General features: G+C 44.3%; 1 protein-coding gene across 1 annotated transcript in view; it reads right to left on the bottom strand.

The window, feature by feature from the left end:
- Positions 1-5,494: 5,494 nt before the first annotated feature.
- Positions 5,495-22,791, bottom strand: part of FBP1 (fructose-bisphosphatase 1) — a 41,036-nt gene continuing 23,739 nt past the window's right edge. The window contains exons 4-7 of the mRNA XM_014585232.2: positions 17,437-17,577; positions 8,839-8,976; positions 7,421-7,540; positions 5,495-5,741 (exon numbers count right to left, since the gene is read on the bottom strand). Of these exons, the coding sequence (XP_014440718.1) occupies positions 5,544-5,741; positions 7,421-7,540; positions 8,839-8,976; positions 17,437-17,577 (597 nt within the window). The 3' untranslated portion in view covers positions 5,495-5,543. The remainder of the gene's footprint in view (positions 5,742-7,420; positions 7,541-8,838; positions 8,977-17,436; positions 17,578-22,791) is intronic.

The following is a 22,791-nucleotide window of genomic DNA, read 5'->3' as shown; positions in this document are numbered from 1 at the left end:
TCTAGCATGTGATACTCAAGTATTAGCTAAGGACCATTCTTTGTTAGCCAAACTCTGCTAAGATGTTTTACATGTAACTTCTCATGCAATCCCAATATGTTGGAATTCATTTTATCATGAAACCCTAGCACTCCTACGTATCGCATGGCAGACTCTGGGGTATCTACTCATCTCCTGAATCCATCTTACAAAAAAAATACATCCTGCATAAGAGAAAAGCTCAAGGTCACGTTTGTCTAACAGGACTCTGGTCTCTGGCTGCATCTGATTGGACCCAAAGTAGACACTTCACACAAATTGAACCAATCAGATTTTTTGTCTAGGTAATTTAGCATAGAACACAGAAATGCAGCAAATTGTATGATAATGCTGGCACACAAATTGAACCAATCAGATTTTTTGTCTTGGTAATTGAGCATGGGACACAGAAATGCAGCAAACTGTATGATAATGCTGAAACTAAGAGGGATATGTCCCAGGTGCTAAGTAAGCAATGGGTGCTGGATTTTATGAGATTTCCTGAATCTCTCCAACAAATTCCCTTTCAGATTTTTCCAGAATGAATTAATTTCTTCTACTTACAGTGAAAATGACCTTGACTGGAAAAAAAAAAAAAAAAAACTGGTGGTCCCAAACCTCAGAGAGATCCTCAGAGAGATTTAAAACTGTTGCCAAGTTCAGTAGTAGTCAGGATAGTCCAAGTTATGTTGCAGTAACAAATGAGCCTGAAAATATGCTTAGTACAGCAAATATTTATTTCTCTTCATATCAGTCTAATAAACAGGGTGTTAGCTCAGGTGTCCTGACTCCAGCCATGTCGTGACATTGTCATTAAAGCGCATGGTTTCAGAGGTGTTGAGGAAGATAAAAGAGGGGATGAAGGATTATGCACTGGTGGTCAGCCTAGAAGTAGCAGATGTTATCTTCACTCCCTTCTCATTGGCCAAAACCCAGTCACATACCCCTCACCTGACTGCAAGGGAATCTTTGAGTCTAGGAAGGGAAACTGGTTGGTTTAGCATGTGACTGGTGTTCACTAGGTTCACACAGGTGGTAAGTGGCAGAGCCAGGACTTGACCTCAGGACCCCTAGACTGCAGGGAAAACTCCTCAGTCAGTCACTATGGCCTCACTGCCTTTTCTGCAGCTTGCCAGAACTCCCAGGGGGTACAGGCAAGCCTGTCTCTACCTCACCATTGTCTTCACTCTCCCTCACCAGCTTATGGAAGTCACAGGGGGCACCTCAGAACTTCAGGGAAATAGATAGTAGCATCTCAATAAAAGGCAGGACATTTTGAGTTTCATCCTTCTTATTGCCAGGATCCTGTAGTTAACAGCTTGAGTGCTCAACATGTTTCATGAGAACGGCTGTGTGAAGAAAGACATTCTGGGAACCAGCAGTTAGCGTAATGGCTATGTCGCTGGACTCCCACGTAGTCGATCGCGGTTCGCGTCCTAGACCCGGTGGCTTAAACTCACATCGGGTGCATGTGCATGCATGCCCAAGATCCCGAGAGGAGAATGGAGGAGAAGGGATTGCGGCGTGACCATCCCCCCTGGGGGGTGATTTCTCGCTTTCTGTCTCTATGTCTCTCTCTGTCTGTCTGGCGAGCGTTCGCACCCTATAGTAAAAAAAAAAAAAAAAAATATCTCAAAAGAAAAAAGAAAGAGACGTTCTCAGGCCTCTGGTATCAGGAACCCTGAATTGTATCTCTTGGGGTATACAATTAGATAATCCATCCTAGGGCTGTCACAAACAAATCCCCACAAACTGGGTGGCCTGAAGCAACAGAATATATTCTCTCTCAGTTCTGGAGACCCCAAGTATCAAACAGTAAATAGTTTACTTGAGCTGATGGTTAAGGTGATGGCCTGGGACCTACAAAATCAGAGTTGTCCCTAAGTTTGTGTGCCAAGGTCTCACTGATTCTGGGATTTTAAAGGCAAACCTATGAATGGGAGGGTGGCGAAGCAAAGAGTCTCGTACAGCAATGACTGGCTAAATTCTATAGCGGCAGCAGGAGGACGTCATGGCCACTTGGACTCACTCAGCGCAAGCTCGAGCCAAGTATGGAGGCGGTGTGTCCGGAAGGTGGCGGAGGAGTGTATTTGGGCAATAAGGGTGCTCATAAAACAAGGTAGCATCTTGAGCTATTTCAGGTGCACATTTCCAGGAAAGTCCCAGGCAAGTCACATAAGCTTTATTTCCTTATAGCATGATTCGGGCCAACTGGAATCTCTGGTTTTCAGGAAAAACTGGTCTACTGGGAGATGTCCACTTCCTTAAGGTTTCTGAGGACTGGACTCCCTCTAGAGGCTCTAGGGGAGGGTCCCTTCTTGCCTTCTCTTGTTTCCAGCAGTTTCTTCAGCTTGTGGCCATGTTACACCAATCTCTGCCTTCATCTTCACATTGTCGTCCACTTTGTGTGTCTTTTATAATGACACTTGGATTTAGGACCTGCCCAGATAATTTAGGATGAGCTCATTCTCAAAATCCTTCATTTAACTATATCTACAAAGACCTTTTTCCAGATAAGGTCATAATCACAGGCCCCAGGGACCTGGATGTGGATGCATCCTTTTTTTTTTTTTTTTTTTCTTTTTGAGAGGGGAGAGGACACACCATTCAACCCACAACAGGCTTCATGGAATTCCCAATCCAGAAGTGGAGGACCAGGCCATAGTCACTCTGTCAGAGAACGCTGGGGGCCAATGATGCTCAATTGCTGCTCTGTCACCCTCCTGGACACAGGCATTTTACTGAATGCCCAAGGAAGAAGCGGTGCCTAACCCACACACAGTGACAAAACCAGGGCAGGCGGGAGCTTCAAGTCAAATGCAAGGATACTCCTGAACTTTGGCAAAGGACCCAGAGTAGCAAGTTCATCATCGTGGGAGAGTCCTCTGCTGAAATGCTTTAAAATACTTAGGACTTCAGCTCAAGGCCAAGGGTGGGCTCAGCTGGGAAGGTGAGGGGTGTGGCTGTGCAAACCCTATGAGAAAAGGAAGGCAAGTAAGGAGCCTCCTTACAAATGCTTCTGCTGACACTGAGATACTCAACCCTTAGCATCCAAATATTTGCATGATTAAAGGGGGTTGATTTCCTTATATGTGTTTTGATCAGGAGTCGAAAGGGTCTGCCATTCCAGGAGCAACCTCCAAGGTCAAACCCAATGATGATTCAGAGAATCATCAAAGAACAGTCTCTGGGCTGCTATTTCTCTGCATCTCTCTATGTCTGTCTCTTACTCAGAGTGAGATCCAGGGAAACACGGCCTGTTGGCAGTGGATGCTAGCAAGTGTCAGCTGAAAACACTCAGAGGAGCCACAGCACAGACCAAACATCCAAATGAAAGCAGAGAAAGGAATCATCTTGCTGCTCTCCCTGGTTTCATCACAGCACAGGGTGGAGGAGCATTGCTTCCCACGGGACAGTCCCAGCATGAGGAAAAGGCTCCTACATGGCACATCTCCCTTGATGCTCTAAGAAATACAAGCCACTGAGTTAGAAGGTCAAAAATCAAACTGCACTCTTGAGTCAGGGGAATTTCCTGAGGTGCCAGCCCCAGCAGGAGGGGGGACACTGACTTTGGGTCCAGTCAGTGGACAGAAGCATACCCAATGCATTATATCAGACTAGGGTTCGCACTAGAAAATTACGGAATTAATAAGAGAAAGAAGCAGGATGTACACAAACATGTGTTGTAAGTTTCCAAGTTAAAAAAAACGTACATATATATATATATTTAAATCTAGAGCTCAAGAAAAGCCACAGATGTCACTTAAACCTGATGTAACTGGTCATGATCTTGGGCCTTGGGTCCAGAAAGACCCAGGACTGGCTAAGGGAGAACCTATTTGTATAGACAGAGCTTAGTGAGAAACATGCTTGCTTGCAACAAGTTGTATTTCCTTAAATCTTGTTCTTAATAATGAATCTTTTTACTTATGGTAACTACACTTTAGAAATTATTAGGTTTTATTGGTTCAATTAAGTTCTATGCTTTTATGGGAAGTCTCCATGGAGTATATTGGCAACCTTCGCTTATGACTCAGGTAGCTGACCCATTGCATGGGAGGCCGGGAGGTCAGACACCCGTCCTACCACTGAGTTAGCAGCTCTCCTGTCTCCAGGAGGCCACAACGGCCTTGTTGCGGTTAGTTCTGCTCAGTCAGACCTGAAGGCGACAACCCGAAGAAGTGAGTCATTAACTCAGAGTTCAGTGACCAGATGGCCTGGGCTCAGATCCCAGCCCTGCTGCTCACAGGTTGGAGACCTTGGACAGATTACCCCTCCTCTCAGTCCTCCACTTCATTGTCTGTAAAATGGATTGTTCACAGCATCTGATTCATGAGGTGCTAGTGAAGATTAAATGAGTTATCTAATGTCATTAGATGCCATTACCATTGTCATCCTTATTATTTGAGCAAAAGCAAAGACTTTTAAAAAGGAAGACTATGTTTATTTCTCCTCCATCCACTCAAAACATATCTTGCCAAGCAGGGGCCATATCAAGACGGCGTTTCAGTTAGGCAGTGCCAAGCGTTATACAGCACTGGGAGGTGACAATATCCAGGCTTCTTCTTTCTGCTGACAGAAGGTGGGATGCCCAGTCAGAATGGGGTAGCCACATGTGCAATAAAAAGTCCAGATAAAAAAAACCCTTCCTCGGGGCCAGGGCAAGTCCTGTTCTTCATTTGGCCGAGTGCCTCTTTTTATTATTATTATTATTATTACATTATTTATACATTCAATCACCGTACATCATTTAGATCTTAAAGAGACTTTACCCACCATGATATACACCTCAGTTCAGTCCAGTTGAGAATACTATACACATCCTCATCAACAGATAATAAACCATGTCTGTGTCACACGAATGTCTTACCTCTATTTTTCCCCAATTTGCCCTTCCTTCACTCTTCCCCTCCCACACTTTCCTTCCACTTTGTCTCTAATGTCCATGACAATTTTTAATGCTTTTATGTTCTCCAGACTTTCAGTCTCTACCAAAAATGCTCAATATCCTTCATCATAAGAGAGAGGAAGATCAAAACCACAATGAGATACTACCTAACCCCAGCTAGAATGGCGAAGATTTAAAAAAAAAAAAAAATGATAAGTGCTGGAAGGAATGTGGCGAGGGGAACTCCTACATTGTTGATGGGAATGTAAATTGGTCCAGGCACTGTAGAAAACAATGTGGAGGTTCCTCAAAGACCTTCAAATAGAACTACCATATGATCTAGCAATTCCACTCTTAAGTATCTACCCAAAGAACAGGAGAATGCTCAGTCAGAAAAACACTTGCACAACTATATTTACTGTGGCATTATTCACGATTGCTAAGAAATGGAACCAATCCAAATGTCCACAAACAGATGAATTGATTAAAAATGTGTGGCACATATACTCCACGGGATACTATTCAGCCATAAAAAACAACAAGGCCCTGGAATTCGATAGAAAGTAGAAAAACATGGAAGATCTGTTGCTGAGTGAAGCAAGTCAGGCTATGAAAGGGAGACATTGTATGTCTCCACTTAACAGATACTGACAAAGTGCTTCTTATATATCTCCAGGAACTCCTTCACGTCGCTGGGGGACCCCAGGATGACTGGCGCCCTCTGGTGGATGTCGGTGGGAACGATGTCCAGCACAGCTTGATTTCCAGTGGTGGCCAGTCCTCCTGCCTTCTCCATGATGAAGGCCATTGGGTTACACTCGTACAGTAGTCTCAGCTGGAAAAGAAAACCCGAGAGCAGCGTCCTCATTACAGAGGTCTTACACAGAGTGGGGCTAGATCTACAGCAAAACAGCTCAGAGCTGGTGGGGATTTCCTAGGTAACTGGTGCTCTAATTTTCATCTCTGAAGTTGCAAAAGTTCCCTCCCACCCCAGGTTGCAAGTGAGACAAAATGATTAGCCACCTGGTTAAATTAAACCATTCGTCAAGCCAGAGCCGGCAATAGATTCCCTGATGCAACTGTGAGACAGACCACCTGGATTCAGGACAGAATGACATTTTGGCAGAAGCAGCCGTTCCCTTCTCTTCATAGCACAGGAGTGGGGCATAATGAGTGACTCTGGGTGTGTTTTGGATGGAGCTTTGCCTGTTTTAAAAGCACAAAATCCATGGCAGTGTCTGGCTGCAGACATCTGGAGAGCAGACCGGCTCCTCCAAACAGTGTGATATTGTCTGAGCTCTGTACACGCTCCTTTTACGATTCTCCCAGGGCTCGAGGGTTGGGACTTAGCATATTACACGTCTTGGCACTGACTTCCAGATATTAACATTCTCATCGTATGCATTTTCATGCAGTCCGCCTTCGGAGCAGGCAGCTCCCTGCAGGTGTTTCCTGACTCTATTTCTATATAATTGTCACGGCCAGATTTGAAAAATTGAGTAAAGGAGGAGCCTCAATATTTATGTTAAGAAATTGTTTTTTGAGGCATGAGGAAAGTTCTCTAAGGTAGCCTAGTCACATAGGTTGGGATACCTAAGGTGGCTGCAGCAAGAATGGCATTTAAGTAAATAAGAATGCCTTCAGCAAACTGGAAATGATATATTATATGCACAGATGTGAATGCATCCAAATGCATAGATTTCTAACTCTTTTAGAGGGATTATTTTTAGTATACCTTCTTTCATATGGGGAAAATAAAATGATCTTTCCATCAGGAAAAATAAAGAGGACAATACCGTCCGAGGAAGCACATTGTTACCCTGTCTAGAAGAAAACTAGAGTGTCCCTTGCCCAGCTCAAGAAGGACCAGGCACCCTCTGGCTTGCCGGCACAGTCTGTGGTAACAGCTCACCTGAAATCTCCGGGCATCTCCAGAGATTCTTTTCTTCCCTAATATGTATTATTTTCCAAATAGCAAATGTCAGCTCTTGGGAAATAGTTATTTCTCTTTTATGCCTTTTGAAAGCAATCAGAAACCACAATTTTGCTCTCTCGTTTGAGGTACTAAAGGGCAGATTTTAAAAATATATTGCTAATAGAATCATTAAAAAAAAATCAACCCAAAAAAAAGCAATCATAGAAGGCCTCTGTTTGGAGTACATATTTGATTTGCTGCCTTAGTGACGAGGCTGGGCCGTCATGCTCTACGAATGGCCTTCATTTGGCCTATGCTAACCTGCACACCTGCTGGGAGCTCCGCACACTCTTAGCCACTCCTGGCCATTAGTTCTCTTTTGCTGTAGCATTGGAAGGGCTCACAGAGACCATTTTCATTTTTAGTTGATATCGCCCTACTTGACTATTAATCTAGAAAAGAACAAGCCACGATCTTCCTTAGCAAGCAACTGTGGAGCATCACAACCATCCCAGCCTTTCTTTCTTCCTAACAAAGTCAGGTCCCTCAGGCTGAAAATGAATTCTGTGACTTCTCATTCAGTTTTCAGATGTGCTTACCTTCCCGTTAGGGCTCTTCTTGTTAGCCGGATACAGAAAGATTCCCCCATAGACCAGGGTGCGGTGGACATCTGCTACCATGGAGCCCACATACCGAGCACCATAGGGGGCTGAATTATCCTGCAGGGTGAAGGACAGCAATAATTAGGGGCACAGAAAGTAAAGAAAAGAAACTTGCCTTGTGTTCCCTTTGCTTATTTGATCCCACAATCATTTACAGAGCCCCCGCGAAGGGATGTGTATGGGGCTGTGCTCAGAAATGCAATGAAAATCCTGTTGTCAAAAAGCAGAAAATTCATTCATGGGGACAGTCACTTACAGGAGGGCACTTCCAAAGGTTTATGGAAAAATGAAATTAAAGTGCAAATTTATTTTTGGTGCAAAAATGTTGAAATCTATGCATAGTTCTTTTCATAATGTGCATGTTCCATGAATTTTCTGAAGACTCCTTGCATGTCTCACAATAGAGCACCAACTATGTAAGCTACGAGAAGGGTGTGGCTGATTCCGGCTATGGGAATGGGGCAGGCATCGCAGAAAAACTAGCGTGTAGCAGGACCTTGAAGGTCGGAAAGGATTTTGCCAAGCCAGGAGCTAGGCGGAGTGGGGATATATGTTTCATATGGGGGAGGGAACTGCACAAAGACTTAGCAACATAGCGAGGCGCTGACCCTGGGCCTGGCAGAGCGCATGTGTGCAGGCACTGGAGGTGGGAGGGGAAGGAGAGAGGAGAGATAATTAAGCTGGACAGAGGGGCTGGGGCAGCTCTGAGAGCCTGAATGTCATGCTAACATTAGGGCTTCATCCTCAGAAAACAGCAACTGTCAACACAAAGGCAGATATTCTCACATACAGCCAGTTCTACAAACTGCCATTTCTTCCCTCCATGGACACTAATTTATAACCTCTTTAGAGAGACTCCAAGATGAAGAGCACTCTCAGCCTTGAGATAACTTGAAGTCCCTTGCAGCGTGTGGGGGACTAAGGGAGACAGAAACCACATGGCAGGAGACTGAGTGAGAGAGCCACCTTCTATACCATCTAGGACCATGGACCCCACTAGGGAAAATGTGTTACTGCCCTGAACTCATTCATGGGGTAGAATTTATAATCTGGTTTTCTCTAACAAGAGAAAGTGGCAAAAGCTGAAATGGACACTCTGGCAGAGCAGCCCCTCAGTGAGAACAGAATCATGGCGTCCATGCAGACTGAAATCCAGTCTACTCACATCTGTGCTCCTTTTGGCCTCCAGGGAAAATCATAAATCAATAGATTTTCACACAACTCAAGAACCCCAAAAGAGGACCAAGGCCCCTCTCAGTCCCCAGGCTTCCTTTTCCTCTGAGAGACCCTCCCTCAGAGCTGCCCCTGTGCCAGACGCCGGACACGGCACCAGTCCCGTCCCAGCCCTCACTTACTGGGGGGAACTTTTTCCTCTGAATGTACTCGGTGACAGCAGGGTCGAATTCCTTGGCATAGCCCTCGTTCAGGCTGTAGATGTTACCTTTGTTTTTGATCTTCACATCCTTGTCCACCAAAATGAACTCTCCAATGGCCTTTGAAATAAAGGAGGAAAAGTAGAGACCTAGTGAGGTGTCTCCTCAGGCCTGGGCAAGGCCTTCCGTGGCTGGGCTGGGAGTGCGTAGTCCACGGTCACACTTCCTGTGGGTCCCCAGGGATTGGTGCCAGCTCCCAACGAATTGTGAATGGAGCAAGGGAAAAGTGAGTGATGAGAACAAGCTCAAAGGAAATGGAGGGGAGGGGACAAGAGGATGCTGCAGAAGCCATCGATTTTGTTTGCTAATGATTTCAGTAACACAAGAAAGAAACCAAACAGAAACAGGCAGAGTAGAAATGACAAAAACAACCATAAAGCCTGAGTGAGAATAAGCATCGTGTGCCCAGGGACCAGCAGATGACACAATAGTTACATCACTGGACTCCCACGCCGTCAACAACAGTTCGAGTCCTGGACCCAGTGGCTTAAAACTCATACTGCTGCATGTCTGTGTGTGCCCAAAGTCCCAAGAGGAGAATGGAGGAGAAGGGATTGCAGCATGGCCATCCTCCCGGGGTAGGGGGGACCTCCTCACTTTCTGTCTCTGTTTCTGTCCCTCTGGTGAACTCACACACCCTATAGCAAAAATCTTAAGAAAAAATTTTTAAAAAGAAGAAGAATTGTGTGTCCAAAGCAATATAAAATATGGATGCCTTTATCATCAAAAGAAGAAAAAAGAGTTTTAAGTAAAAGGTAGTGCCAGGAGGTGGGATATCTGGATATGTCAACTGCAGAGTCACGGTGCTCATGGTTGTTCTTGGTTTCACTTCCCACCTTGATATAAACTTCCTTTGGTGTTTCTGTATATAGATCAAAGTAGAACCCTGAGTCTTAAGTCCCTAGCATACTGAATTTTAAATACCTTTACTCACAGATGGGTAAATATTTTCTAGGAATGCCTTCTCCCACAGAGCCCCAGGGCTGACCTTATGCCTTTAGAGTTTAGGTTCTTCGAAGGAACGTGGGCTCAAAGTGCCCCTGGTAACTTGGCGACTGCGGCTATGCCCATCTGGGGAATGGGGTGCCCTATTGAGGGAACAGTTGAGACTAAGGGAGCCCAGCCATTTATGTCCACAGCAAAGATTGGTTCCTGATGATTTAGAGGAGTATGCTGAAACTACAAAGGAAGAAAGCAAGGGAGGGAGGGAGGGAGGGAAGGAAGGAAGGAAGGAATGAAGGAAGGAAGGAATGAAGGAAGGAGAAGAGAAGAGAAGAGAAGGAAGGGAAGAAGGGAGAGAAGGAAGGAAAAGGAGACTAAAATTAACAGTGGTCATTGAAAGGTATTATTGGGAGTGATTCTTCTTTTTTACTTTCTTTTTTTTTTTGGAAGAATTTTTTTTTATTTCATTTTCTTCCATACATTCGATCACATTATTATTTGTCTTACAAAATGGATATTTCAACAGGTGAACATTTCTCCCTAGCACTGAGTGAGAATAAGCATCATGTGCCCAGGGACCAGCAGATGACACAATATCTTCAACAGATAATACCACACCTCTTTGTGCCATTAATGCTTTGCCTCCGTGTCCCTCCCCCAAATGTCCTCATGCTTTTATTTTTTTGTATTTCTAAAAACGTTGACCACAAATATAGCATAGGAATATTCTTTCATAATCAGTAAAACAAAATCATCTAGGAAAGAAAGCCACCTCACAACAGGTGCTGTCCACAGAGCTCAGGGAGCCACACCTCCTAGACCCTGCCACAGCGCAAGGTGCGAAGGAGGAAAGGCTCCTGTGTACAGAAACAGGAGATGGAAAAGCTTGTTCAAGGTTTTAACTATCATGGTGGTTTCAGAAACCCTCCGCCTGTCCTTGCAGCCAGCCAGACCAGATGGGAGGCACGTGGCATCTTCCTGGTAAGAGGCTCATGCCCCCTCAAGCAGCACTGACCAGAATATCTAAACAAATCAAAAGGTAGCAACCCCCAGGGGTCGGGCAGCAGGCCTGCACTGCTCTCACACACTTAGGTCTAACGAGGGCAAAGGACGCCAAATACACAGAATGTTGCTCTTTGGAGACATCTGTCTGTAATCTGGAGTGATTTAAAGAAATGAGATGAAATTTAAACTGTACTCCACAAAAATATTCAACTATTATACATTAATTAGAAATTACAATTAAAATTATTATCTGTCAAAAGGAAGAGACTCAGGCCAGCTTCCAGACCTGGTGGTTAAGGCAGCTAGATCCCCACATGGTTGGACACACCATTCAGGTCCCAGACCCAACAGCTTGAAAAACACCCTGAGCCTGTGTGCAGCATGACCATGCCCGGTGGGGGGTGCTTTCTCACTTTCCTTTTCTCTCTCTGGCAAGCACATGTGCTTTCTATCAAAAAAATAAGTTAAATAAAAAAGAGAGAGATTTAATATTTCTCCCTGTCTATCAGCTCAAAGTTAACAGGAGGCAGCAGAAAAATGTCTGGGGAAGCAGTAAAAAGTCTGATGGGGCATTATATCAGCAAACGGCAGTGATTTCAGAAACTGTGCTGAGCTCAGGTTGAACTTTGCTCAGGCTCTGCCACAGCCTTCCCCGGACCCCTCATTCCAAGGCATCAAAACGTGCTATTACCCTGCCCTTGCTTGTTTATTAAGCACACCTACTTCCAGGCAGGTGAAAGTCCAGTTCTGTAACAGTGCAAGGGATAAGGGTAGCCTGCGTTCTGATTTCTACCACCCACAGCACACGCAGACCCACGGCCTCACAGCAGCAATCTGTCTCTCAGAAGGTTCCAGTTCATTGTGCTTTGTGTTCATTAGTAAAAGGCGCCATATAAATAAAGTGTTAAATTATAGTTATATGAGGACACTTCTAAAATTAAAAGTTTTAGGAGCCAGACAGTAGAAACAGCAGTAAAGCCTGACATTCTGAGGCAGACTCATATTGGAAGGTTCTAGGTTCACGTCCAGAATCCTCCCTGAGAAGTCCAGGCACATGCATGCCCATCATCCAGGGATAGTGAGGTTGGAAATTGGGGTAGATTGAGGATTGTGCACCCTGTTGGAAATTTTCTCTCTCTCTCTCTCACCCCCACCTTACTCATGGAATAAATACACATTTTTTAAAAGTTATTTATAAATCCATTTTTCCCCCTAGGGCCCTAGACCTAACACATTAAGAACATGCCAAGGTACTGAAGATTATTCTTCAAAATCTATATTTCAATGATGGGTTTTGTTGAACTATATATTTATTTTTATTTTAGATTTTGCCATAGGGCATGTGCACTCACTGGAAAGAGAGAGAGAAGAGAAAGTGAGAATTCATCCTCAGGGAGGATGACCATATCAACAGCCCTTCTCCATTCTCTCTGGGGTTCCTGGGCACACATGCACATGCACCCAGCACGTTTCTGAAGCTACCAGGTCCAGGACTCCAACCACAGAGTTGGCAGGTTGGATTTAGCTGCCTCAACCACCACACCATCTGACTGGCCAGCAGCCAAATATATAAACAGACTCCCTCCCTCCCCTGGTTTACCTTCTCTATTGAAACTGTCATTTATTTGCATAAATAACTCAAATTAATGAGCATGAGGAAGAAATTAGCCACAAATTAAAACTGTTAATAAACCTTGTTCAGGGCACCAAAGTCTCCTCTGTGCAAAGTAACTTTTCTCTCTAACGCAGATGAAGGAATTAACTTCATCCCCTTCTTTACGTTCATTCCTTTGAGCTCATTGAAGTTGAAACAAAACTCCAAGGGTTAGCTGAGGGCTTGTGTGAATGTACAAAACATCAAATAAATCCAAGGGCTTTTTTTTTTTTTAATTTGCTATAGCTTTCATGCACTATAATGAGAGGGAAAGTAAGAAAGCATTCCCAAGGGGAAGGCCACACCACAATCCCTTCTCCTCCACGCTCCTCTTGGGATTTTGGGCACACATGCACCCAGCATAGTTTTTAAGCCACCAGGTCCAAGAGTCGGCCATGTGGGATTCAGCCACCTTAATCATCACACCACCAGCTAACCCTGGAGGCATTTTTTTTTTTTTTCAGAGACCTGAGTACTGGGGATACCAGTGAAGGACACCACAAAGAATAAAAGGAGAACGCATTCGTCTTAAAAGTGGAAGTGTTGTGGTATTACGGGAGTAATTGTGGGGCAGGGCAATAGTCGCCAGCTCTTTGTACATATGCTTAAAGAAATGCTAAGTGCACAAGGCTTGCGGGTAGGGCAGCAGCAGCTTTCAAAATTTTTAGAATTTATTGAAGAAGTTTGTCCTTGGTTTCCTGAGGAAGGTACTGTCCACATAGATACCTGGAGGAAGGTGGAGCAAAGGCTTCAAGATTATTATGATGCCCATGGTCCGGAAAACGTGCCTGTGGATGCTTTTAGTTTATGGGCTTTAATTAGAGATGTTTTGGATTTTCACAAGTGGGAGAGGATTCTTCCCACCATGGATAAAGACTCTCCCAGGGCTGTTGGAATTTCTCCCTCTGCTCCTCCCTTGCAGGAGAAGTTGATAGGAGACTCCGCCCCCCACTTCCCCCAGTCAATTGAAAGATGAGGAGTTAACCCCTAAGGAGCTAGAACAGATTGAGCGAGAGGCAGCTCAGTATGATGTTAACAGACATCCTGTAATAGCTCAGTCAGGAAAAGACAGCCTACCCTATTTTGCTGGAGCTATCACAATTATAGATAATCCCCTGGCTGATGTTGGTACCTGTCTCATAACATTTACACACTTACAACAAGCTGAACATTCTCTTCCTCTGACACCACATAATTATTTAAAACATGCCTTATTTGTACTTAATTTTTTAAATGTGGACAAACAAGGATCTAGCGCAGCTGAACGATTTTGGCATTCCAAAACACAATCTCATTATACCACAGTCATTCGGAAAGATCCTTTAACAGGATCATGGAATGGGCCCGACCCTGTGTTGATACGGGGTCAAGAACATGTTTGTGTTTTTTCACAGGACGATGATGGAGCTCGCTGGCTTCCAGAACGTTTGGTGCAGTTTATGGACACCCCGAAAGACCAGGAAGATGTTGTGCCTATGGATCTGCCTGAAGATGGTGACACTCATTGAAGCAGAAATCTACTGGGCAGGACTATTTCCAGAGGGAATCAGATGGTTCGTATGATGGCTCCTTGACCAAAAAACAACTCTGTTAATGCCACACAACCCCAGGACCTTCCCCCTTGTGCCAAAGAAAATCGCCTGGACAATCAGACCTTATTATGGAAAGACAGATATAGATATTTGTGGTAGAAAAAGTTAAAAAGAAAGAGAACATTTCAATATTAAAGGAATATTGTATGATAAAATTTTTGTTCTAAAGTAAGATGGCTGGATTATTTACAGAATGAAAAAAGTAAAAAGGGACAATCAAAGAATAAAGCATGTTAGAAAAGGTTTGAGTTATGTTGGAGAAGGTCTGAGAGGGAATTGTAAAGAATTAGAAAGATGTCATGAAAAGGTGTGTATATATATAAAACAGATGGTATCTGAGGTGGCCATAAAACAATGGGCCGCACTACTCAGTGCTAACACACAGTCTAAGTAGACCCAAGGAGGTCTCACCCTCATCCCAATCCCACACAGTAACAGATGAGAGCTCCAAACAAATGGTCCAGAAATTCATGACTGCATTCATGCTACAGCTGAGAGCACTGGCATTGATTTAATTATTTAAGTTTACTGGGAAAGATCTCTCTAGTAAATGGTCAGCTATCAGGATCTCTAAAAAATGGCTATGCTTAAAACTTACAATGTAAAAACCCCAGACAGTACAAACAGCTGGTTTTGTGGATAATGTAACAAAAAATATTTTCATAGCTTTACACACTCAAGAAACTACTGATGGAAAAATCCAACACAAATTGGATGCGCTTTTATGATACTGTCATACATCTGGGAAACCGGGTCTATGGGTTGCATGTGTGCTCTTCTGTTCGACGTCATGCATTGTACCAATGGATTTGTGTCACCCCTAAAATCTATAATGAAAGCCAAGATGATTGAGAAAAGGTCAAAAAACATTTACAAGGTGTCTGTCGTGGGGCCAGTGAAACAATAGATATTCTTACACTCCATCGAGAGATCTTAGAGATAGAGAAGTCATGTTCCTCTCCTTTAATGCAGCACAGGAAGCAAATCAATTGCTGCAACAACTGCATGGTCTCCTACCACACTGGCCCCCTTGGCAGCAGTGGTTAATGCCTGCCGTTATGGCAGCAGGTATTGGTCTTGTGTTGCTTTGCTGTGCCCCCTGCCTTGTGCAAATACTTGGGTGCTCCTTTCTTGGAGTTCGCTCTGAAATCCATTGGCTAAAACTTGAAGCCAAGGCATTAGATGCAGAGGCTGGTAGTCAATGACGGGTAAGATCCTTGGGATGTTTCTCAACCTAAGACAGGGGGTGTGTGCAAATATGCATTACCTGATGACGGGTAAGAGAAAATGTCACCAAGGACAACCTAAGACAGCCACAGCCTACTGCCCGTCAGAAGTGGTGGATCATTTAATAAACAAAAGAGGGGGAGATGTGGGGAGCCAAAGAGGAGATGTGAGGACTGTGCAGGACGTGACCACCAGAATAAGACCAGGGCCTTTATCTGGACATGGCCATGGGTGGCTGGATTGTTACGAGCAGAACGTCTTGGGATTGTTTTGAACTGAATGTTCCCACGTATTGTTATAATGACCAGATAAATTCAATAAAGACTTAAACCCTTACATCACAGAATTCTCTGGAGGGTGTATAAATACTAGCAATAAAGTACATTCGGTGTTGACTAGTATTGACTGGCAGGCCTCCTGTTTCTATCCTGTCTTCTTATCTGTCTTTAATCCTCACCGTCCAACTCAGAAACTGTTCGTGGTCGGCAGGTCCGACAATGATAGCATGTGGAGAGCAGCCAGTCTGAGAAAACGTGACCTTTAGACGCATGCTGAAATGCGCCTCCATGAGCTGCTCTAGCAATGGCTATTGAGAAGCACCTACATACGAAAGCGCTATCTGCCTGTTGTTGTCAGTCATCTTCCTGCTGTTGTTGATACCCGATACTGCGTGGCACTATGAGGCTAAAGGAAGTCACATGTGTTTGTCAGATTGTCCCCCAAAAAGATCATAGAAGTTAAATGGTGCCAGTCATTTTCACATCTTCAGACAACTTATATCCAAAAACAACTGGCTTTGCATCCCATTTCCTCTTCCCTCATTTTCTGCCCTTTTTTTTTGAGAGATTTTCACTGTTGTAGGGCATGTGCGCTCACCAGACAGACAGAGAGAGACAGAGAGACAGAAAGCGAGAAATCACCCCCCAGGGGGGATGGTCACGCCACAATCCCTTCTCCTCCATTCTCCTCTCGGGATCTTGGGCACGCACGCACACGCGCCCGGCGTGAGTTCTAAGCCACCGGGTCCGGGACACGAACCGCGGTCGACTACGTGGGAGTCCAGCGACATAGCCATTACGCTAACTGCTGGTTCCCTCATTTTCTGCCCTTTAAAACAGTAAACCTGAGGCCGGTTCCAGGTCACGACTTTTCCATCAGAGAAGCTAGGCCCACCAATCCTTGCTTTTTTCTTTACCTGTGTGTCTTTGTATGTTTGTTATTACATCTATCAGCCTTCCCCACTCAGAAAACAGTGTTCAGCTGAGCTGGCCCTGGCAATAACACATGTGTGTGCACAAGGAGGAGGGAGAAAGGCATCTGAGTAGGGTCTCATCACACCATGACCCCCTTCCCCCAGCCCTCTGGCTCTTCAGGATCTTGGGTGTGCCCATGCCCGGTATGTTTCAGGTTGACCAGGACCATGGGTCAGGGCGTGTGCTGGCCATGTGGCTTATTTGCACCAACAAAACTGGGCCAAATCCAGTGTTTCTTAAAACTATGGAAGCCTTGCCTAAACTGGGTCCCAATTCCCAGGTAGCAACAACTGCTGGCCCTCTTCCCCTCAGTCCAGTCCCCACACTACCCTGGCCTCCCCTTCCCAGCAAGTTCCTTCCTTATACGTCCTGCTAGACTCGGTGTGCATTGGAGTCTCGTGAGTAATGGCTGTTCCCAAGAATTCATCTTGGAACAAAGACTCTCTCTGTGCTCTTGACAGTTAACATTTCTCAAGGAGAAAAATGGAGAGGTAAGAGATTTTAAAGTTCCCAGAAATGGAGAATTGTCTGTTGCTGGTAACATGCATGGTAGTATCTTTACCTGGATTGGGGTGCAGTGTATTTGTGCTGGGAAAATTCATTTTACAAGCTGTAGTGATGAACAGCGATTAAATATATAAAATAGATTAAATCAATAAATATTTCTCACCTCCATAACCTTTTCATGATGAACACATTGTCCTCTTCTCCTTCCTCTCTCCCAACTTACACCGCCATCTCTGTCCCTCCATGGCCGCCATCTCCTCTCGCCCACACCTCCCACACACATGACACACATCACTCACAGCTGCTAGCCAAGCACCCCGTCTCCTACGAGATCTCTCACCGGATCCAGCATGAAGCAGTTGACACCACACTCCATCGCGAGGACCAGCATGGTGGCACTGCCATAGAGCGCGTAGCCGGCCGCCACCAGGTTCCGGCCTGGCTGCAGTGCGTCCTTCTCAGAAGGTTCACCAGTTGATGTCTAGAGCAAGGGAGAAAGCGAAGTGTGTTTTTGTTTTGTTTTGTGGTTCTTTTTCCAATTCAGCCATTAACAGAATGCATCCTCAAGGTGCTCTTCTAATGCAATAGGGCGTCTTCCCAGAGGGGCTTTCCTCCATAAGCAGTAATCGACTGATTGTATTAGCACAGCAGCCCTCCTACCAGACCCCAGATTTCCTGCATCTGGATCCTTCTTTCCAATCAGTGTCTTCCTCCCATTATTCTAATGTGATATTCCCTCCCTTCTCCACTATCGCTTCCAAAAAGGAACAGACCTTCTTGCCAGTTCCCACTAATTTAATATTATTACGGGCATCAACGTCTTTCACCTGCCTCCTCCATCTTTATTTAAACAAATTAACACAAGGCTGCAGGGCAGTGAGTCTGCAGAGGAAATCAATTTTGTGAACTCTTGCCAGTTACAGCACATACCTCATTGGGCAGTGTGGTCCACCTCACTAACGAAGCCAAGAAATTCTCAGAAAGACAGAAACAAGATATCTCCCCAGTGTCATGTCAGGGCAGGACAGAAATTCCATTTTTTGACCATGACTCACAATAAGAAACACAATTTTTTTAATTTTTTTTCTCCCAGACAGTGCATGCACTTGTCAGAGAGACAGAGAGATGGGGAAAAAGGAAGAACCCCACAATGGAGCATGCTCATGCCGTAATCTCCTCTTCTCCATTTTTCCATCCTGTCAGGATTTGGGGCATGAATGCACATGTGTCCTGTGTGTTTTTCAAGCCACCAGGACCAAGACTTAAACCATGGTCAGCCACGTGGGAGCTGGGTTCCCTAACCACTAGACTACAATGCTGGCCCAAGTGCCGATCCACAGGCACACATGCACACAACAAAAATCTAACAAAACAATACCTACTTCTAGAATATGACCTGTACTTCAAATTGTGGTGTTTTTGTCCTTAAAAACACAGCCCATTGGGTCGTGTGGGCCACAGCTTGTCTAATACTAGAGAAGGAAACACCTTAAGCAGATGACTCCCCAACAATAATCGATGACTGATAATTATCTTCTCTATTACAACATTTGATCAGTTTCTCCAGTCCTTGAAACAGCACTCACACAAATCCTTCAGCTTGAATACTCACTACTTGATTTTAAGCAGAAATGAAAATAGGCAGTTTCCCCCGTTTCATTTATTCCATCCCTAATCAAAAATTCCAGCAGCTGACGATGAGAGCGTCTCGCAGCTGACGATGAGAGCGTCTCGACTGTGTGCCAGGGAGGGAGAAACATCCCAGCCAGAAACTTTCCAGGTAACTTGTTCTATAACTTTCAAAAGCATGAACCCTGGAACATCCTCATCAGAATTACCTGGGATACTTACTGAAAACACATTTTCTGGGGTTGCATCTTAGCTGTGCTATGTCCAACTGTCTATGGTGGGTCCTGGGAACCTGCATTCTGCCAAGCCCCATAGGTGACTCCTGCACTAAAACCTAAGAACCACTCACGTAGAAGGAGTACTCACAAAGGCCATTTCTCTCCTTGCCCTCCCCACCCCTGCTCCCCGTGGTTTTCATCTGGGTGGCCAATTGGTTAATTGGTTGAGTCGGATTGCAATATCTCACTAGCTTGTTTTGTGTTCACCAGATAACACATGCAGCTAAACACAGACTAAACATTGGATCGGAAATCCGAGTTGTTTTCCCTTACTCCAAATTTTGCCAAGGCACAACTTCGGAGAAAGGAAATGAATGGCCTTTGTCAATATGGACCACCTGTCTGAGGGTCATTTAAACAACTACCAGCCTCCTTGGAAGCCAGCGGCAAAGTGGAAAGACTCAGGCCTGTAACTATCCCCACCTCCAGGAAAGTGTGACTAACCAGTTCTGTACCTAAAGTCCTCGGGGAATGCACCTGGCCCAGACCATCCACATCGGCCTGTGGCCAAGATGCCAAAGTAAACAGACATTCCCAGAAATACTGTCACCAAAAGCTCTTCTACTTTCTCTTCCTCGCAGGGAGTAAGAAATAGTAACACTTGTCTATGACCTACACACTCAAAGGAAAGAGAAAATAGTTCCAAAGAATCATGGATTTGAAAGAATTATTTTCTAGGTGTAGGGGTGTGAGTATGGGAGAGGTGCCTTTCTAATGCATGAAACTTCCTCCAAACCCCAAATAATGAAAGCCTTCCTGCCAAAGGAATCCATTCCATTCTCTTACAGAGCCCCAGGGATCTACAGGCATCAAGCACTTGGAAAATTAGAAAGTGCCTGGCCCTCACCATTCTCTACTAATCTGAGGCTACCACCTGCTGTAGGTAGTGGTTTCTGTTTGATTGCACCCCATAAAAACAAAGAATCATGGATTTGAAAGAATTGTTTTCTAGGCATAGGGGTGTGAGTATGGGAGAGGTGCCTTTCTAATGCATGAAACTTCCTCCAAACCCCAAATAATGAAAGCCTTCCTGCCAAAGGAATCCATTCCATTCTCTTACAGAGCCCCAGGGATCTACAGGCATCAAGCACTTGGAAAATTAGAAAGTGCCTGGCCCTCACCATTCTCTACTAATCTGAGGCTACCACCTGCTGTAGGTAGTGGTTTCTGTTTGATTGCACCCCATAAAAAGGATAGGGGAAGAGTCCGTGGATTCTGTTGACTTGAGGTCTTGGAAGAGAAAGTCAAACTTAAGTGGGTAAGGTGGGGGGGGGGGGGGGGCGCGGGCGGGCACTGCCATGTTACTAGAGGTCTTCCCCAGCAGGGCAACCCTCCCTTTGACACTCTGCTTCTAGTAATGGGGTTGGATATTTTTAAAGGCCATTGCAGATTAGAGTGTGTCCAGGAAAGGATGTCCCAGCTAGAGAGAAGCCCCAAAACTATCTCATACAAAGACTACAAAAGAAAAAAAGAAAAAAAGAGGGGGTTGGGAGGGAAGGAAAGCTATTTCTACACATGTAAAAGAATCTTATTTTCTGATGCTCTAAAGTGTCCAATGAGCAATCACGAGGTAGATTTTAACTCAAATGTAGACAAACACTCTGTGTGGTTGCCTAACACATCAGGAAAATCTATCCCTTGTGGCTGTCAGGCCAGGAATGGGGCAACTCATCAGAAGATACTGCAACAAGAGCTGCATAAAACAGGGCCACATCCCACTGATGTCCCTGTTGAGTCTGTTTCCAAGCATCACAGGGCAAACCCTGGTCACTGTTTTGAGGCTCCAGTTACTAATACACATGCACCAGAAAAATCACACTCTAGCCAAAAACCATCTCTGCAAAAAGCAGGAAAAGTCTGTTTGGAAGCATGGGACACGTCGATGTTTATGCCACATACACTCTCAAATGATTTCAAATAATCATTAAGACTTTTGAAAACTGAAATGTCTCAGAATGTGTCACACTCATCATCTCTCTCAACCCTTTAAGAGAATCACTCCAGGCCAGCTGAGGTAGGACAGCAGCAACACACCACTCCACGAAGCTGAAGACACATGAGAAGGTTCCAGGTTCACATCCCAAGGCCTCCCTGTGTGTGAACCCATGAACCTGGTTGCCTGAAGCTGGGGTTGGATTACAACAAGATGCCCCATTTAGGGGCGTCTCTCTCTCTATCTCTTCTCTTTACAAAAAAAAAAAAAAAAGTAATTTCAGTTTACTAAAAAAGAGTAGATACAAATCATTGAGCTGTTGTAGTGCATGTAATTCAAGCTGCTGTTGCAAATTAGATTGATTTGCTTCGTTTTGTTTTGTTTCTTTAGTTGACAGCCAATGTCTCTCAATCTTCTAAGGGCGTTTTTTTCTTAAATGAGTTTATTGGGGCAGACAAGGTGAAGAACAGGGCGGGCAAACATCAGTGTTGCTTTAATTTTGGTTACATCATTAACCAGAGGTCTTTCTCCACATGACAGATGTTAGCTATAACCCTCTCTACTGTCCTACAGATCTGACACTCAGCAGGGAAAATATCTGTCTGTATCTGTAACAGAAATGCTGTTTCAAGGCATGTCTTGGAAAACAGGAGAACTGTTGGCCTTTGTGTTTTTGGTATGAAAATCAGAATTGTAGGACTCAAATTGTTTTTGTTGCAAATCTCCCCCTTACCCAAGGGGCAAGCCAAATACATCCCGATGACCAGACATGAATTCTCCATGGTGGTTCATGTCTTGGAAAACAGGAGAACTGTTGGCCTGTGTTTTTGGTATGAAAATCAGAATTACAGGACTCAAATTGTCTTTGTTGCGAATCTACCCCTTACCCAAGGGGCAAGCCAAATACATCCCGATGACCAGACATGAATTCTCCATGGTGGTTCCACTTTTCCTATGAAAGGAATTATGGACAGTAAGCCACCTTTAGAAATAAAGTGTAAATATGCGGTCTGTCTACTTCAATGGTGACCTGTGTATCCTGGAATAGAATTCACCTGAACTAATGCCCTTCTTCCGCTAAGAAGAAGAATCAGAGGCTCAGTTGCAACTGTACCTACCTGTCTCCTGACTTTAATACCAAAAAAGTTTAATTAAAGAAGTGACTGATACTGCTGCTTCCTTGGACTCAGCCATCAAATATACTAAAAAAGTCTCTCAAAACTAAAAAACAAATAATGTGTTTACAGGTACAAGAAAGAGCCAGTTTATATTTATCCTAAATGGTGAATGACAAGCTTGTGCTTTTCAAGGTTTTTTTAATCTTTATATTTCTCCCAATAGGCCTCTAAGTTGTTATAACTTATATCGCCAGACTAACAACAAAGATAAATACCTTTCTAATCAGGTCATGTTACAAAAATCTATAGTCCTCAATTATCGTCACACTCTAGACAACTAAGCTCAAATACTGTTAAATTAACTATATAACAACAAAGATAAATACCTTTCTAATCAGGACATTTTACAAAAATCTATAGTCCTCAATTATCATCACACTCTAGACAACTAAGCTCAATACTGTTAAATTAACTATTTAGCCTAAACCTTAACCTGTTTAAATTCATTTCAGCGTGTTTCATAAAACTCCTGTTAAGGGGTACGCCTCAGTCGTCACATTAGTCCTCCTGGTGTGCCCTAGCCCCTCAAGCCTTAAATGCTTCACACGCAGCCATCCCTCTAAATAGTCTTATTTCAATCAGATCCATAAAAACTCAAAAAAAGACCTGTTGACCTGTATGACATCAGATCCAACTTGTATAATATCGTGGCCTGTAAATTTCATGCTAGAAGCCAA

The sequence above is a fragment of the Tupaia chinensis genome, unplaced genomic scaffold (genome assembly GCF_000334495.1).
Source record: "Tupaia chinensis unplaced genomic scaffold, TupChi_1.0 Scaffold149309_1, whole genome shotgun sequence".
Lineage (NCBI taxonomy): Eukaryota > Metazoa > Chordata > Mammalia > Scandentia > Tupaiidae > Tupaia > Tupaia belangeri.
Note: the sequence above shows the minus strand (reverse complement) of the source record. Positions and strands in the feature narration are given on the sequence as shown.